Genomic DNA, 19,188 nt, shown 5'->3' on the forward strand with positions numbered 1-19,188 from the left:
GTCATTGGACGGGCCTTGGAAGGCGAGGGAGACGGAGCCTCCTCAGCGCTAGCGAGAAGCGGACGGCCGTTCAGACGCGCGTTGCCAACCGGCTGGAAAGTAGAGATGCGGATGGACTGTGTGGACCGCGCCGTCTCCTGGCTTTTCCAGGTGATCGGCGAGTACATTGCTCGTTACCCGGGATACTTTGTCATCGTGCCTCTACTGGTAGCAGCATGCTTAGCGACGGGACTTCAACGGATGATCTACGTGGACGACCCGGAGTACCTCTTCAGCCCCGTGAACGGCCGATCTCACGACGAACGTAAGATCGTCGAAGCGCTTTTCCCGCAGAACACGTCGAGGAACTTCGACATAGGAAGGCAGACGAAACCCGAAAAGTTTGGCAGGCTCATCGTGGTGACGAAAGATGAGAGTAATCTGCTTCGGCGCGAAATCTGGGACGAGATCATGTTGTTGGACAGCATCATCAAGAACATGACGGTGACATGGGACGACGATGTTTGGAGGTATGAGCAGATATGTGCGCGAGACGGGCCCCTGTGTTATCCGAATGACCTGCTCGATTTTTACCCCATCATCGATGAGATTGAGAACGGCAGCTTTAAGTTGGAGTATCCGCTGCGGATTGACAGGGCTAGGCAGAAGGTGTACTTTACTGGTGCTCTTATGGGTGGCATTGTGCCCGATGGTAACGGATACATCAAGTCTGCCAAAGCTATGGCTTTGTTCTACTACCTCGACACGTCGAGCAGGAAGGCGAACTTGCGATCGCAGGCATGGGAGTACGCCTTCCTGGATCTTATGGAGACACTCCAACTGGAACACCTGCGAATGGCCTGGTTCACGTCCCGATCGTTAGCCGAAGAATTGGAGAAGAACACGACGACTGTGACTCCCTTCTTCAGCATTACTGTTGTGATCATGTTGCTGTTTACAGTGTCTACGTGTGTGATGTCGGACGCGGTGCGCAGCAAACCATGGCTTGGGATTCTGGGCTGCATCTCGGCTGGGGTGTCAGTCATTGCTGGCTTTGGCCTGGTAATCTACATGGGTTTAGAGTTCATCGGCATAAACATGGCCGCTCCGTTTCTCATGCTGGGTAAGTTGTGTGCTTACTTTCGTCCTCTTTCTTTTTTTTTTTTCTTTTTTTTCCTGTACGCCTTCTGATGTGCGTGGTTCCTTCTTCGTACGTTGCTTCCTGTACGACAAGGCGGAAAGCGGGATATTTTCATTACCAAGCTAGCGATCGTTTTGTAAACGTGGTGCCAAGCAAGTAAACGAACGGCGTTCCCGTTTCTGGAACGTTCGTACGGTATCTGCACGTGGACTTACGAGTGTCACGTGTTCACGTATCATTGTTCGCGCCTTGGAAAACATGTGTTTCATATGCTATAGTTCAAAGGCGTAGAGTCCAGGGTGTGATAATGAGTTGCGTGCCGTTAATGCTGTGTGTTCCGGTTCAATCATTTCACTCTCTTCCGCTTTTGTGCGATTCGGATTTCGCAGACATACACTTGATTTAGATTGCGCCTTCGCTGCAACAAAATCAGAGGTAATACCCGAAGGCTTTGCCACCTGTTCCATTCGTGGCGACGGCAGTATCTCCAGCAGTAAGCGTTGAGTGTGTTTCTGTTATTGGATGGATGGAAAACGGCCTTCGCTTTGTATCGGTCGGTAGCATACACCACGTAGCCTGCTAGAAATTACAAGAGAGCTACCCTTTAATTAATTAATGTAAAATTCGGACAGTATTTAACAAAACACTACTAATTTCCTTTCCTGTGCCACCAGTCGTTCAATCGAGATTTCATCACTACCACTGCAACCGGAACAAAGCCTGGCGAAGAAAATTTTTAGCACGTCCGCACAGTTCGCTGTTTTTTGCTGGACCCTCGTTTCAAAGAGGCCCACCAGGGGTGCACCAACAATCCATCCATCCTCGTCCACCCCGGGCGGCAGCATGCGCCACCTAGCCTTTAAAAAAAAAGAAAACCACCAACAAAGAAGAAACGACGAAGGCGCATTTGTCGGCATTTGAAGAATTGATTGATTCAAAACCGTGTTTGTCCATTTCACATCTCATAACGTTACTGCAAAGCTGTCTTCTTCATCGCCTTGCCAGAGATCATTCCAAACGGTCAATTCCCTCGAATAAGTCCCAGCTCTCCCATGTCCTTTATCATGACTTCTAGCACAAAGCCATACGAATGAATAGGCTTTGAGGTCAAACCTTCAGGTCAACGGCTGAGATTTTGGAGGGAAGTATGATGTCAGTGAGAAGGACATGTAAGGGCGGGGGGCCTATGTAGCCACTGCTGAAGCAATGGATGGATGATTATTGCGGCTTTTCAGTGCAATGACGATTGACCGTGACTCCCTCTTGCGTAGAAGTGGGGCTGTTTCTGTAGATCTACGTTTCGCCTGTGGTGCCCTCAAGACACCTGCCCTGATATAACGGGGATTATGCGAGCACATTAGTCTCTCCTGATACCCTGCGACACCCGACTGGAGCCCGCCCTGTTGCAAAACGGATTAGACATTGCTTGAATCCTGTGAGGGCTGTGCTGTCTCGGGTTTTTCCTGTGTTTTCCTCAGACGCTTTCAGACATATGTCGGCACAGTCCCCGTAGAAGTCGGCCCAGGGCGTCAGTCGTGACGTTGCCCACCTTTGTGAGGCCGACAACGGTGAGCCCTTTCAGCACCTCCACCAGACATTACTTGGACCTCCAACGGATGTTTGTTACTTTCGAACTGCACTTACGAGAGTGCTGTTCCTGCTACACAGTGCACGAACTAACATATCTGCGCTATTGCTTTTATTGAAACGATGTCATAAACTCTGTCTGGCGCACGTTTGTCATTCAAAATATATCCTTGTCCAATGGTTAACCCCTGTACGGGGTCCATTGTTTCTCGTAACATCCGATTGGTGTAAAGATTCCTCCTATAAGATGATGATTTCGCGTTCATTAGCGCGGAAACAAGCGGGCCATAAATATGCCAGGTTCTATCCTCACAAGGTGCCGCACGCGTATATATATATATATATATATATATATATATATATATATATATATATATATATATATATGTCTACAAGAAACTAAACAAGCAGGAAATGTCACATGCACGCGCATTAACTAACAATGTTACATCGCTTTCTATTTCTCTTCATACTGCAAGTTCACCAAGACCCGCACAATTTGACTAGCGATTTGTCGGACTCATGTGTTATGTCTAAATGGTAAACGTCATTATTTCAAAGACCAATCAACGTCATGCCATATATGCACAGCTGTTTTGCTTGACACCTGGTATGAGATTTTCTTTCTGGGAAAGCCACCGCGAGTGCTTCCCTCTTCATGCGTTTGGTAACCCTCTTGCAAACAGGTTTGGTCGGAAGGAAAGAGGCCTCTAGACTTTCGCTCTCTTCCTTCGTAGCGTTCACTGATGCGTCAGACGCTCTGACTCACTTTTGGCTCAGTGGTCGCAATGTTGTTGAAATCGACAAAAGCAGATTGCTTTAGCAGCCGTATCATGTGGTTACATCTTGTGGTAGCATGATGTTTTCAAGGATTTGTCCAATCTCTGAGTCATAATTACCGATAGCGAGTTGCGTGTATACGGTCTGCCACACGATCGTGGATGACTTGCACCCAAGGCTTACGCTCGTCTCGTCCTATAGTTTTGCTGCACTCCGTTGTACAGATTTGTATCTGTAAGCTATGACTCTCGGCTATGCGCCATGAATGTAGCAAAGCGTACATCACACTTTTGCGGAACTGCATTTATTTGTAACTGTCAAGTCTCTCAATGAAGGCTGTAACCAGAGTACGCTTATGCTGAATATCAGATTTCCAATCTGTATGCTTGTGATGGATCACTGCTGTTTTTTTTTTTTGTGTGTGTGTGTGTGCAGAGATATGATTTTTTCATGTCGCTTTGTTTATGAAACCTGGAGTCAAACGCAAATGTCCGAGGAAGTATCACATCGTATCTCACGTTAAGAGCGTGTGAATTCTGAAACAGGAGGGAGATCTACGTTGGTATAAAACCACATGTATGTGGACACTAAAGGGAAAGACCCGTTCCATTCCAATGAAAACAACAAGTCCTGTTTCGGTTTCGTGACGCCATATTGATGGCGTCAGTGTTGCCAGTACTACAATTGACATGTAGGTTTCTCACGAGATCATCCAGGCTCGTGTATTCGCAACGAGATACAGCGACGCGCTGTTTCTAGCTGTTGGACATCGCTACGCTGTGGTGACGCAGATGCTGAACAGATTTCTTTGCTGATATAATTTCACGGACAGGGCTGTATACGTTGCATGTGGTCACGTCTTGATCATTTGATGCCCATCTTAAGACAGGAAACGATGTACATTTGTTTTGAACTTATGTAGATACGCTGTCCAGGAACCTGTACCAGGACCAGTTCTTTGAGTGTCCAAGGCTAACACGTGACTTCCACCGGATGGTTGCGTCACAGGATGGCATCTTTATCTTGCTATTATCCGTTCACATTAATTAAGACTGCCTGTGCTCATATCAATTATGATAAGAACTAGATTGTTGCATCTGCCGCGGAGCAACCTAACTAGGCAAACTGCACGGCCATGAAGGTCGCAACACCATTTACCAGTCGCATAGAAATACCATCCTATTCTTTTTATAGCTCTTAAAATGGCAATTTGGCCAATTCTTTGGCAGCGTTCCAATGACGTCGTATGACGTCAATGATGGGTGTGGAAGGGGATATCGATGTGCAAGAAACCAGTTTACAACGCTTGTTTTCAATGCCGCCATCATCAAGGTTGAGCATGTCTTTGCCTTTGAACTTTCTGGCTTGTCTTTCGGACTCTTTCTATTCGAAGTATAGTTCAGTGACCAGTTGGTTCTTTGGCCTCTGACGTAGCTTCCCTAGAGGCGATGTAATGCAGTTCCTTTTTTTTTAGGTCGCACTACATATGACATCCATCTCATCATTCTTTGTAGGAAGAAACTTCTAGCTTTCAGACAAGGAGCATACGCTAATTTTCCTGCATTCTTGGGCCTGATTGATTGGGTCATTGCATCATGATGGAAATTGATGTTCTCAGGCTGGAACACAGAAGAAAGGACTAATCCAGAAGATGGTGGGTTCGAGTCCCGCAGCTGGCTAGCCTTTTCAGTGACTTCCTTCATTCTTCCTTCATGGCATCATGCACGCATTGTATTACACACCAGGGTATTGAGCCAGGAATAATTATTTTTCTAGGTGTCGTCCTTACCGGGGATACAAACCATTGAACAGGCACCACGTGCAGCTCTGACGTCAGAGAAGAAAGCGCCTCGGCCATTCCCATTGGTTGTCTGCCGTGTCACGACGTCGTAGCCGAATGAGGTTCGGCGATTTTCTGTACGGCTATTGTGCCCTTTGCTGGAAAACATGGATTGCTTGTTCTCCACATTTTTTTCTATTTTTCAATCAATCAATCGATGCAAGCAACCATCTTTTGCATTTTTTTGCCATAAGTTGGGTGCGGAGTGTTACCAACTGCTTAAGGCGACTTCCACCTTCCCCCGGTACGTCGGCTCCTCTCCATGTACAGCCATGGAAGAAATTGTCTTGCAACCGACGGTCCTTCAAAGTACCCTACCACTTGGCATTCTGTAAAGCACCAACAGCACAAAGGCAAATAGAGATGGAATAGAAAAAGGGCGAAATTGCGTTAATCCCTCGAGACTGGTTTTCTTGTGTGCGCTGTACGTGTTTGAAAGAGGTGCCGGCAGCAGTGTCTACTCGCCGTTGCACGGCCAAGGCTGTCGCGGAAGTGCGCCCCTTCAAGAACGTCTCTGTGCAGGAACTTCGGAAGTCGTGATCTCTCTATCGGGGTCACCAGGCATAAAAATGGCACATGCACTACCGCCAACCATATACACACCGGCTGAAAGCGAAGCGGACTTCTGGTCCTCTCGCTTCGCGCACCATTGTCCTCTGTGCCCTGCAGCGGGTTGTTCGCACGAGCGAAATTTCGCAGAAGGGATCGCGGAGCGAACGGCGTGCAAGAAAAGGCGCGCTTTGCAGAGTCTGCCCCAGGTTGTCGGGACAACGCCGTGACTTCCGTTTTAGCTAAAATTATCGGTAGAGTTCCGCATTTTCGGTTTTTATTTTCGAGCTGATTCGGCGTATGTTTTTTTTTATGTGTATTGATTTTCACGAAATCGGCGTTTTTCGATGTTTTTCCTGGCCTGTACATGGTTTACCCGACAGTTATCAGCGCATAAAAATCGCAATGTAATGTCCGCACGACGCTCATTCAGCATGGCATAGTTCGCTGCGGTGGCGTTTTGCGGCTAACGAAGTAAACGGACATTTTTCACGACCGTCGCATTTCTGTGTTGTTTACTGATCTCCATCAACAACTTGCTGGGCATGTGCAGCAATTTATCTCTGTCATGTCCTCGAATGTCCCTCTGTATTCGGTGTTTTTCGATTTAAACCGAATGAGGGAAAATTATTTTCAGTGTTTTCGGTTAAACCGAAAACGCAGAACCCTAATTATCGGCGAAGAAAATTCAGCCTCGGTGCAGTCTTCGGAATGGAAAGATAACGTGACTGGGCATTAAACTGCTTGCTTATCGATAACGACTTGCAGTGGTGCAGTAGAGTCATAACAATAAACAATCATATTGGTAACATTGTAACTTTGCGTTGCACATTTACGCAACATTGCACACCATTACTGAATCCTGGATGTCTTGACGTCCTGCCTGGTATGCTATCGACTGCGCCACACGGACATAATTGGCCGGAACAAACGGAACAAGCACCTTATCATGCAGGCCTGCAGACAGAAAAGTTATGTCAGAATATTTCTATAATAAAGTCATGCTCCCGTTTAAGACTTTTTTTTTTCGTGAAGTTAATTTTAATTCTAATTTTAATGCTCATGCACCGTGAGTAACATATACAGACTAATGGCATCATGTGCGCCCCGTAGCCTAGTACAACTCCTAGAACGCTGATACAACGATATGCACATACGTACATCCCTACCCTTGACGAAGCTTCCTCAATAATTACAGCGCCTATGCAGCAACTGTTCCACGCCCGCTGCACAGGCGATAATGCTTATACCAGTGCGTACTAGCGCGCAAATTATTTTTATCCAGCAATCAATGACGTTGTCCAGGACAACCTTGACCTTCGTTCATATTACTGTGTTTACGGCTGTGTACAGCGTCTTATATACGTGTACCTTCGTTCCATCCGGAAAGATGTTCCGTTGACAGAAAGACGTTGAAACGACGTTGAAAGACGCAGCATGCAGTGTGAATCACCCTTTGCATCGGCATTCGTGCTATAAAAAGTCAATACTAATTGGGACCTTATGTCGCGAGACAACTGAGATTATGAGCGACGCCACAGCGATCGATCTGTGGATTGCTTTTGCCCACCTGAGGGTTCTTTAACGTGCGATGAAAGCTCACCACACGGCACCCCGTATTTAACGCTCCCCGCGGAAGACGTCGTGTCTAAACAACCGGTACCCTGCCACACTGTAAAATGACATGTCTCTGTTATGACTGTGACATTCTTCACGCATATCTGTTGGAAGCTTGCCGTCACCTGTTTCGCTAATGCTTTCTAATGTTTGCTGTGCTGGGTAACACCATATACCCGGACGTTAACTTGTTCATGGGCACCAGAGGAAGATGCCCCTCATCCCTTCCTCTCACTTTAAGATTGTGCAAGCAGCGTGTCCCAGTGCAAGACATAGCATCCACTAGTTGGTGCTGGCTCCAAAGGGGTCGTACTCAGGACTGGGATGTGGAGGTATACAGACTGTTACCACTGGCTGTGCTGTTGAGACTTTTCTGGGAACACCGGAAGTCTTTTTATTCCATCCTCATGCACGTGTACTGTTGTTGTTTCCATATATGTAGTTGTTTTCCATGTTGTTGTTTCCATCCGTCGTAAACCCTTTCCTACTGTCTGTCCTCTTCCCATTCGTCCATGTCTGCATACCATTAATACCAAAAATTGGTTCGCAGTGCTATAGCATGGAGCTTGAACAGAAAAGCAAAACAATGTGGTTTGAAAGCATGAAGTACGTACAAGGTAAATTGCCATGCAAGGTATTTACCTTGCCATGCATCCCCATGAGGGCTTTGACACGCAAAATGGTGACGGTAAAGCTGTAGGACGCTTCGCCTGTATATACGGTTCACAAGAAGCACTAGATATACCGCAAAATGAGTAGGCGACAGTAAATTTAGACCACGACTATAGGTCTCAAAGCGTTGTGAATATCCCGTACATCAACGAGAAACTTCGCGTTCTCCTTAACGTTGCAGCCTCAGCACAGCGTGGCATTCACTCTGTGATGGCGAGAAGGCATCGGCTATGGAGCCTGCGAATCCCCACATCACCTGACCGATGGCAATGGTTGATTAGGGGATAATGGAATATACTTGGAACGCGACGCCAGGTAGATCATCCTTGGATTGCACGCACTTCCTGGGTATTTGCTTTCACGCGAAGCACAACCGTTCACTATAAGGAAGGGGAAGGTGGGATGGTGCAATGAAAATTGCCACTCATTCTGTAATGGTTGTCGTCGACTATGTTTAGGTGACGTAATCACGCAATTCTATCTGATACTGGCCCTTCTGGCTGTATATACCATATCTAAATTCAGTGGCCTGGTAATTTTCTTTTTTTTTTTTTTTTATTCCATGACAGCACCGCGTGATCAACTGTGGCTATGATCGATGCGGAGACGTGACAGATCGAGATGTGAGAGCAGGAGGATGTGCGAGACAGGGGGGTTAATATGAGGCCCTGGCCCACTTCAGGTGTAGCTGCGCTTGCCATATGTGCGCAAAATGTCCCCCGGAAACCCAAGGGAAAACTCCTGGCAGCACAGTCCGGCGGCAGTGCTCGACCCTCGTCTTTAGCGTGATCTTGCAGCCTCCAGCAGCGAAGGGATGCTCTGTCGACTCGGCAGCTGATACTTTCATTCTAAGCTTCAGCCTTGCTATAGTTCCCCACGTGTGCGTAACGTATGTGTGGCCTTGTGCAGGGTGAAGTGGAGCGTGTATCTACCTTTAACTTTATCTACCGATAACACACGATATGGTGGTGCTAACGAGAGAGCTCGCCGTCGACGGCCTCACAGAGGTGGGCAACGTCACAACTAACGCTCTGGGGAGTTTGCGTCCTGGGCCGACTTCTAAGAGAACTGGGCCGGAGAACTGTGCGGTGAAGTCTTGGAGAGTCAAAATCTGTGGACTTACATTACGTGAATATTCACACGACGTCATCCGCAGGAGAGCGCCACTGTCGCTAGCAGATTTGCCGCCATAATGTAGACCCCATCGACGCGGTTTTGACCGTCCAGCTTCACGCACGTCGCATTCACCGACCGTTTGGTGTTTTAAAGTTATTGTACTGCGTGAATACTATCTGTACCATATTCAAGTATTTCCCATTTTTTCAACGTCGACAAACCTCTGTATACCAAATGGCAGCAAAAGAGAACCTGAACCAAAACTTTGAAGGACAACTTCATCATGACGGTGATTTGGCTTTTTCGAAGCTAGTGCCCTCTGGAGGGACGACGTCAGTGAATAAACTCTATATCACACGATGAAAGAATGAAAGTCACTGAATAGGTTAGCCAGCTGTAGGACTCGAACCCACATCTTCTGGATTACTCTCATGTTCTATATCCCACGTTCCAGATACATATAAATTAACAAATATAAAACATATCGACAGTTTACACGACGTATAGCACAGGTGGTGAACCGAGAACACGGGAGGCTAAAATTCACGACGGGGGAAAAAGGTGGCAGTACAAAAACCCCAAATGCCAGGACACCGGAACAGCGCTCCTCCCATTGTACGGTACGGGTCACTGTGCTCACGTAGTCCAGGTTTCCAAAGCTGCTTATACCCAAGAGAGAATGAAGAGCCTTGACTTAGAAGACACTTCCGTGACTTTGCTTTGGTCTCGTCTGCAAGCGGAGACGGACGGAGCTGTGAATGGACGTGTTCAAAATGAATAGCCGTATTCAAGGTTTCTCGGCTAAGAGGCAAATCTCCTTGTTTTGACGCGCACGGACTTCGGGGAAACATTGACGGGTCGTGTCTGGTTAAGTTACTAAAAAAAGTAACGTAGATACAGATACAATTAAACAACTGTAACTCAGTTACGGTTACAGGTACACTTTTTGAAATGTAACCGCTGGTTACAGCGCCTTTGTTACTTTACACAGTTACATGTTAGGCAGCCCAATAAATGTACATATTTGTGGCCTGCCTCGACCAATTCTTGTTGTTTACGTCGTTCAAAAAAATATCTAGTTTAGCATTTGTGCTGTCCAAGCATAGTTACATATACGGTGCTATGAAGCTATTGGTTTATTGTTAAGCTCTTTTTTTTTTTTCATATCTTGTTTTTACCTGCCTTGGCTGTCACCTGACTGCCGGCAGTATTCACAAATAAATATATAAACCGAGGAGTTCCTGCGGTCCGCTGTAAGGCAATGGGAGTTAGTCGAAGCCCGTCCTGACAAGTTACTTTTGTAGAAAAGTATCTAGTTACTGCAGAAGGTAACTACTTACAGCTACCAAGTTTTACAAGTTACCCAAGACTGCCGGTTTGAAAGGCTGTTGAGACTCAAGTTCAGAGGTGGCAGTTTGTGTATGTGTGTGTGTTCGTTTCATAACGAATGGATCTCACGATTGATTGATTGACTGATTGATTGATTGGAAAAATATGGAGATGAAGGCTACTCCAGAACACGTAAATAAAAGATAAATTATGGGAAAACAAAGCAAATGCAAGTCCCAAGATGTCCAATAATTCCATGGCCGCTGTATAGCAATTGCTGCACGTCATCATGAGAAATACGCTGATGCAGATAACTAGAACGCTTACTGTTGGTGGAAGTAACTTAGCAGCAGCAGTTACACTTGCTCGTGAGACAAAATCCGTGTGTCTGTCTGTCTCTCTCTCTTCTCTCTCTAAAAGGAAAGAAGTTCTGAAAGGACACGAGGGGGTTGGGACATGCAGTGGAGCACGGGCTCTCACGTACTCCAATCTCCCGTCAATCACAAGGGAATCGGACAGACTGTAGAAGGGAACAGGTTATGTTAGGCAGCTGATAATCTGCGGGCAGCAATCTAAAATGCTTAGCATAACAGTAGTTCATTATGGACTAAGTAGCAGATTATGCAATTGTACGTCATGAAACGTGCCAGTATATATATATATATATATATATACTGGCGGATATATATACGGAAGGCGGAGCTTCCGCCGTAACGTAGACATCCTCCCTAACTTTTATGATTTTTAAGTTTTAATAAACCCCTTTTTTTGTTACTTCCCCTACTTTCGTCTTCTGTCTCCCATTTATTTCAACTATAATTACGTAGCCGTCCGATCCAACTCCAACTTTTCAAGATATATATATATATATATATATATATATATGTGTGTGAGTGTGTGTGTGTGTGTGAGCAATGTTTAAAATTAATATTAGCAGTGTACTATGACACGTGAGTCTACAGGGCTTGACAAATATTTCGCGTTTTCCGAACAATTTAACATAGTATGAGCGTTTATTTGCGACAATCATTATGAAGTTAGCTGTCATATTCAGTCGTAATCAACACAAACGCAACATACACCCGCAACATTCAATATAAATTGAGCATTCATACACAACAGGCAACATAAACTCACCATTCATACAGAACAATCCACATAAGCTCACCATTCATACAGAACAATCCACATAAGCTCACCATTCATACACAACAGTAAACATAAACTGACTATTCATGTTCAATACAGGAACCTTCATGTTGAGAGGGACATTTTTGATTGATCAGTCAATCAAATACGACACGACACGGAGGCTCACTTTTTTTTTAACTTCCGTGTCGCGTCATCTCGTCTTTTATATTCATTTGAAATCAAGTTCAATGTTCCTGTAAAGTAAGAACTATCACTTTCTTTCTTCTTTTTTTTTTAGTTTTATACGCATTTATGTTCAACATTCCACATAAGCTCAACTTTGATCGCTTTATAGCGACTTCATAGCGGTAAGAAAATCAAGTTTTCGAACGATAGTGAGATTTATTATCTCAAACCAGTTACTATTTGTACGAATAGCAAATTCTACGCCCAGCAGATTTTCTGCTCCCACGACATGTCGTGTCGCGACGTAGTTCGTATCCGCTCGCCGTCAAGGCGTTCGGAAGGGCCTTCAGGTAGACGTTCTTGCGTGTTATCTGATCGCCTTTCAACGATAAGCATCTCTAATCTTACAAATTATATGAATATCCAAGGCTCCTATAACAGCGCATTTGTCGAACGAGGTCCAACTGTAAATAACAAGTTTCTTCTTTAGTTATGCGAAGGTCTCACCATTTCAGATACCGCATGCTTGCATAACCAACACGAGGGATGACAGCACTTGTCACGGCCATAATGTATACGCTTCACACATAAAAACGGGGTTACGTTGTTACGATTATACGGGGTTAAGAGAACGTATACGATGTTTCTGCCGCTTCGTAGAATAAACAACAAGAACAGCAGACGCTTCTAATGTCGACGGTTTTCTGCTTCCAGATTTAATTTAAGTAAATCACGAAAAACGAAAGGGAAAAAAAAACTGCTATTTCATAATGCCCTTCTCTGCCAGTGCCTTGTTCCGCTGCTCAAAAAAAAAATAATAATTTGAGATTTACTAGAATCGTAATAACATAAATGTAGGTGGTGTTTCGGAACTGCAAAAAACGCATGAAATAAAATTTTCTACTTCTACGACACTGCACAAACCAGCACACACACCAGACTTAGCATGCGGCATGTGCCACTGGAATTGTTAAGAGGGTAGCTTTCTGTTCTTTTTTTGTTTTTTGTTTGCTGGATTTGTTTACAATGAACCGGATCCAGTGTCAATTTTTGAACAGATCTTGACCGCACAATACGCCCTTGGCAGCTTCTAGTTTAGCCTCAGACCCATCTCTTATTCATTTTATCTTCCTTACAAACCCCGTACATTATCTTGGGTAGACATGTACATTATATGAAACGAATCTTATGCTACGTTTACAAGGTGATCAGCGCGAAGTCCAGCTAAACCTAAGCGCAATTTGAAGAACTGTTGGTATCCAACCCACTGGTAATGCATCTCGAATCACGATCTCCTTTCTTGATAACACGAGCCAGACTGGTCGCCATTTACTGTCACCTTGATAGCACAAACAACGCTGAACGTTGTTTGTTATTGCCTTGGTAGCAGTGTAGTTTGTTTTATTTACATCCTCGTACGTTTTCCTCAGAACAGGTTGGTTTACTCGATGCAGATTAAGTCTGATGTTGTGCGTTGAGGGTGACCTTGCGAGCAGCCGGCGCGCTTTAACTTGATATGAACGCACTTTCCCGCATTGGCCGTGTGCATGTCGCATTGGCGTTCTGCTGATTGCCGGTTTCCGACCACACAGATCATCATCATCATCATCATCATCATCGTGAAAACAAACACACACAGAAGACCTAATGCTTTTTCTTCCCCGTCTTTCTCCAAAGAATAGTGGGTTTTAATGCATCATGCATTCTCACCTTGGCGTATAGACGAACTTTTTCTAAAACCATGGTATCCGCCATCTTGCCCTCGCTGGACTGCTACCCGCTGCTTTTCACGGAGAACGCTATGCGTTGCGGACAGTCCTGAACGCGTACTACACTCCGCACTCCACGTATACTCAAAAACCGCAGAGTGTAAACCCACGTGCCCCTTCCAAACACGGCAGCAACCACGGTTCGTGGCAGCCCAGAACAGAACGAAACCCACCTGTTGCCGAGGGTACGGAAACACCGTTCGAGAGTATAGGCTAGAAAGGCCTATACGTAAGGGATAGCGCGGTGGTCCTGCGCACGGCGCGAAGCTCACTTTATGGTTTGCGCGTGCGCAGTACAACCATCGACATCTCTTACGTACGCAAAGGCGATAGAATACGATCACACACACACACACACTACGAACACCACAGGGCTTTGAATCCTGCCAAAGCAGACTAAATAGCGGTGAGATCAGCACATAGCATGTATACTGTGACTGTTACCCCGGTGAACCAAAAACGAAATGGACGTCCTTCTTTGAGTATCGTCTGCCCTGTACGGTCGAGCTCTGAAGTGGCGTGAGCTTTCAAACCGGAGAGGGCCTCTATACTCTTTCGAAACTTTAAGTTCCCGCAAATCACTCTTCGATGTGACACCCTGGTCTCAGAACTGTGCTCGGTTCCCCAGGACTGTTCCGACCGTAATGTTATGTAAGTTACTATCCATTTCTCGAGCTTCTCATCGTGCCGGTGACGCAATTGCTGCTGCGAAACACCCCATCCCATCGGCATTCATGTAGTAGTTGTTGTTGTTGTTGTTGTTGTTGTTGTTGTTGTTCGTGCTTCTGATTATATAACCCGCGACCAACAGCGAGCACATATATACAGTCATCGCGTGCGGACGCCCTGTGTCGTATCACGTGACATTGGCTGCCATCTTGTCTAGGTTTTGATGTCGCTCACTGACCCATTTGTAGGAGTAACGGCATAACGCATTCCGAGCGCGTTTCCTCCGGAAATGTCACTAGCTCTCGATTACTTCCGGTTTGCTCTAAACAAGATCAACAGGCGATGTGAATCGGTCGGTAATGATAAATATGTCTTTGTTTGTTTGTTTTGTTCTTTAACGCTACAACAGCCAACATATTTTAGAAACTTAAACGTGGTGGCAGACGTACTTGCAAAACATGTGTGTTGATGTATCATGACATTCTAAGCAGGTTCACGCATCACTGATTTTGTTTACGCCGCTTCATTCCTTATTTCTTAATTTATTATTTCTATATAGTATGCGCATCGTTGTGTCCAATCTAACTTCTACATATCTGATTATCTATGCGTGATTTCTGATTATTTTAGTTTACTTTTTTTACGCTTCAAATCAGGGATCAATGATGGGCACCGTTCGTTGGGGACCGAGCGTGATCTTGGCTACGGATATGACTTACGGTATCCGAAGAAAAACATGCAATATCTACACAAATTTTTCGTAAACATAACCGTTTATTATACTCAGTTTATTGTGCGTGGGCATCGCAAACGGGCGTACCATCTCAAAATCGGCCGGAAAACCTGAGACAGTACAGCCAGTTGTAACACACTAACCCACCATATCCCAGTCTTCAGCATGACCTTGGGGCTGACACCATCGAAACAGGCGGTGTATCCTATGCTGTAGTAGAGACCGGGCAGGTTGGTAGGTATTGGTAGGTAGGTGCAGGTGGTCCAGACGCGACGCAAAACACGCTAAAACACAACGGACGATGTGCGACATCGTCTGCGCTGTCTTCGTGTGTTTTGTTTTGCGTCTTCAGGAAGTATCCTATACCCCTGGTAACACGTGGGCCACGCTGGATTACACATCCACGCGAGATGTATACGAGAGAAGTATTTCGTGAAGTATGTATCCTACTGTGCAGAGAGGGTATAGATCCAACGCCAAAAACGGAACAACCAATCAAAGAGCTGGAACTGGCCAGTCTTTTGAACACCATCAACGCGGACGCCCTTTTCCACTTGATGGTCGGTGCACTCGACATTCCAGAAAACAAGAAATACACTAAAAAAAAAAGAAAAAAAAACGTGAATACCCCGTCGGGGGAATCCCGAGGGGGTAGTCCACGCATATCGCGTACTTATTCCCCTTACTGGTACCCTCGGGTGCAGTTAGTGACCTTCCTAGAACCTTGGAAATGAACCCTCCTCGCTCTTATCTGTGCATAAGAAAAGATTTAGCCGGGTGCAACGTATTAGGCCTGTCCAAGCAGAACGATGTATTGAAAGTGGTTGATGGGATGTGTCCCATCTAGGGTTGCCACCTTTCGTAGTGAAAAATACCGGCTGAGGGAGAGGGGGTGAAATATACGGAAAGGAGAAAATGTTCGCGGGAAAGGGAAAGTGGGTGAGTATTCAGAGAGAGAGAAAGAAGGAACCAGCGTACTCGCTCAAGACAACAATGATAATACTAATGAATAACTAAGAAAACGACTGGTGACTACGGAGTTGGGTCTGTGCTCCAAATTTATTCAAGCTGTAGTGGAATGTTGAAAGTAAAACCTTGTAAAAGCCCCTATGAAAGGTGTTGAGCCACAAATACCGGCAAAAGGCTGCCGGTATCACCTTCCTACCGGCAACCGGCAGAGCGAGCAAATAACCGGCCGTGCCGGTATAATACCGGCCTGGTGGCAACCCTAGTCCCATCTCATCATCGTCTCTCAATGTGTGTGTGTATGTGTGTCCTATTACTGTAATCATATCCCATAGTACTTGTATTTGCAGGATTTTTTTTTTTTTTCTATTCGTTCTTTGATCAGTAAGCACCCGTACTCAACTTCAGATCGGCTATACTGCGGGCATATCTCCCCTTTCATCATCTGCAACGGTAGATAGGGAGAAAGATGTTTTGCGTGACGCGTCTATTTAGTAATTCCTGTCGTACGCAAAAACATTTCCGAACCACGCGTATATATCGACACCTAAGTGTACAGCCTCATTTCTAATTCTAAAGCAACTTTCGAGTAAAAGGTTTTAGTTTTTTTTTCCCTCTCTCGTATACATGATGAAGACACGCGTTACTGCAATCGAATTCGCGGCATGGTCACGCTATTTTACAATTTATCGAGCGCCAAAGCGAAATGCCGTCCCGTGTATTGCGCATACGGGGGCGACTCACACGCGAAAATCAGCTCTCGACCAATTTGACACACATATTTCACCGCCGCGGTTTGTTGCTCGGCTACGTACATATATTATATATATATATTATGCCGCTACTCATGCAGAGATTCCCTTTGAATACCTTACGCAGTAGCGCATGCTCAAAGGGCGTAACGCTCGTCCATAAAACGTATTGAAAAAGGTGACATCTCTACGCACATAAGCGTATATGTACTGTATACAGCATTTATTCGAAGAATTAAGGCACCCGCAGCTTTGGCACATAAGTGTAGATGCTTTTTCCTCGCGTAATTAGCGCATCCCTTTTATGTGAGCAAGCACGGTGAATTTTTAACCGCAACTGGAAATATGAGCTGCGAATATAAGCTATTATTATGTACTGTAAAGTACTAGAGCTGCCAGTGTCAGAAACTTTATCTATTCCATAACCTGAGCCCTCAGCACTCTTACGCCACAATTTTCGTCACAATTGCGCTCATAGTTTTTTTTTTTTTTTTAGAAAATTCAAATTTAAAATTACGGGCAACACTGTGTCGAAGTCGCCACCATCTGAGCATTGTTCGCCAAATATGGCGGCAAAACTACATTGCATGCTCCTAACATTGTGTCTAAAACAAAAGAACTTGGCTACGCGTCGACTACGTAGTAGCCATGACGGCAGCAAGCCAGTCGGACACATAGATCACTGTTGCTTGACAAATTGGAGATTACTTCCCACCAGACGTCGCCTCGAGCCGTCTTACCGCTCTAATCGCTAGCAAATTAAAAATATGCGTTCCTTGTCACATGTATACGTTGGTTTCGGCGCATATCACTGGACGCGGCCATGACGACCCCGGACTGCTGTAATGGCAACTGGGTGACGTCAGGCAAGATGGCTGCTCTCGGGGAAACTGCCGTATTGGTTGCGGCGCATATCACAGGGCGCGACCATGACGCCCCCAGACTGCTGTAATGGCGACCGGGTGACGTCAGGCAACATGGCTGCTCTCTTGTGCTGAGTTTACAGGCAACCCCAGTTGTTAAACTACGCCTGCAACATAACATGCTGCTTTACGGTACCTTCAAGTCACCTGGCGCCGTTTACAACTATCAGCAAAGTGTCCGAAAAAACGCCATGAACACCATAACTCTACCCAATACGGCAATGCCCGTTTATTTCGCTTTTATTCGACGCTTTATGCAATATTTTTCGAGTAAGTGTCACTCATCGAGGACGCTTCCTTTCCCCCTTTCCCTCATCGTTTGTCTTTAGGGCGGTATGAACGGCAAGAGCAAAGCACTGCGCAAATAAAAACGCTAAGAGAAGGACGTGCTTCGCTTCGCGGGTTTCATTTTGTCACGCTTGACGTGTCCTAATTAGGAATGGTGAATTATTGTGTCGCATATATAGTCGGCCCGAGCGACAAGGACGTCCCTTCGTGTGTGTGCGTTTACTGTTGGCCCTCATATACTGAAGGAATACGTGCCGTACAAGTCACTTACACTATCTTGCTTGCCTCCTATGCCAGTGTTCAACGTCGTACGCATGCTCTCTTCGTAGCAGAAGGGAGTTCTACATAAAAGCAAGTGCGATATCATCTCGCATAATCGTCAAACGTAGAGAAGGCACAGAGATCACGAATATGTGAGGCTTTATGCGTTATGGAAAAATTCCTTCAGCTTCCTCGCACTGTAAGGAAAAAAATTAATAAATTGGGAGCGGTTACTCCCCATTTTAGTCCCCTGAGACGAAGATTTACTCCATAGCACAGCAAATAATCCCCAACCTTCACATAAATGTCGGCGCTTTAGAGATTACTCGAGAAGATACAGTTTATCAGTGTTCATTCCACAATGTCTCGTGCTTTGGTACATCACGTTCTAAGGATGGTGATGATGATGATAGTTCTTCTGTTGCATTTGTAACAGAGAGGCTGTTGCCGCAAAAGCACCAACTTCTTTGCTTTTCTTAGACTGTAGACAGTGAGAATGTGCCAATCCCGCATAAACTGTGAAACTTGGAATTGCATTTTGTGACTAAATTTTCCGGCAGACCTTCATGACGAAGTCGCGTCGCAGTTACCCCTGGAGCCGACCCGGGACACATACTAACCCCCCTCCCCTACTCCATCCTGCTGTCCTCTCTCCATCTGTCCACGTCTGCACGGCGCTTATAGCAACAGTGCGCGGCACTAACTACGAATCAAGAAAATTATGGTTGTAGATCTGCAGCGAAAGTGTACATGTCTAAGTCGCAGGTACAGTCACTATATAAGCTTACATAGTGACTGTAGTCGCAGGTATATCCTGGTATAGTGTCACTTATGCTGTGTCCCACACGGGCTCATGTCAATTACAATTCACATTTTTACGCTGTGAGATAACCACGCTGA

At 45.6% G+C, this 19,188-nt stretch overlaps 1 protein-coding gene across 1 annotated transcript in view; it reads left to right on the forward strand.

Annotated features, from left to right (window-relative positions):
* LOC135367229 (patched domain-containing protein 3-like) overlaps positions 1–19,188 on the forward strand; it is a 38,020-nt gene continuing 18,832 nt past the window's right edge. The window contains exon 1 of the mRNA XM_064600390.1: positions 1–1,102. Coding sequence (XP_064456460.1) covers positions 106–1,102 — 997 coding nt within the window. The 5' untranslated portion in view covers positions 1–105. The remainder of the gene's footprint in view (positions 1,103–19,188) is intronic.

Source organism: Ornithodoros turicata, chromosome 8, assembly GCF_037126465.1.
Source record: "Ornithodoros turicata isolate Travis chromosome 8, ASM3712646v1, whole genome shotgun sequence".
Classification (NCBI taxonomy): domain Eukaryota; kingdom Metazoa; phylum Arthropoda; class Arachnida; order Ixodida; family Argasidae; genus Ornithodoros; species Ornithodoros turicata.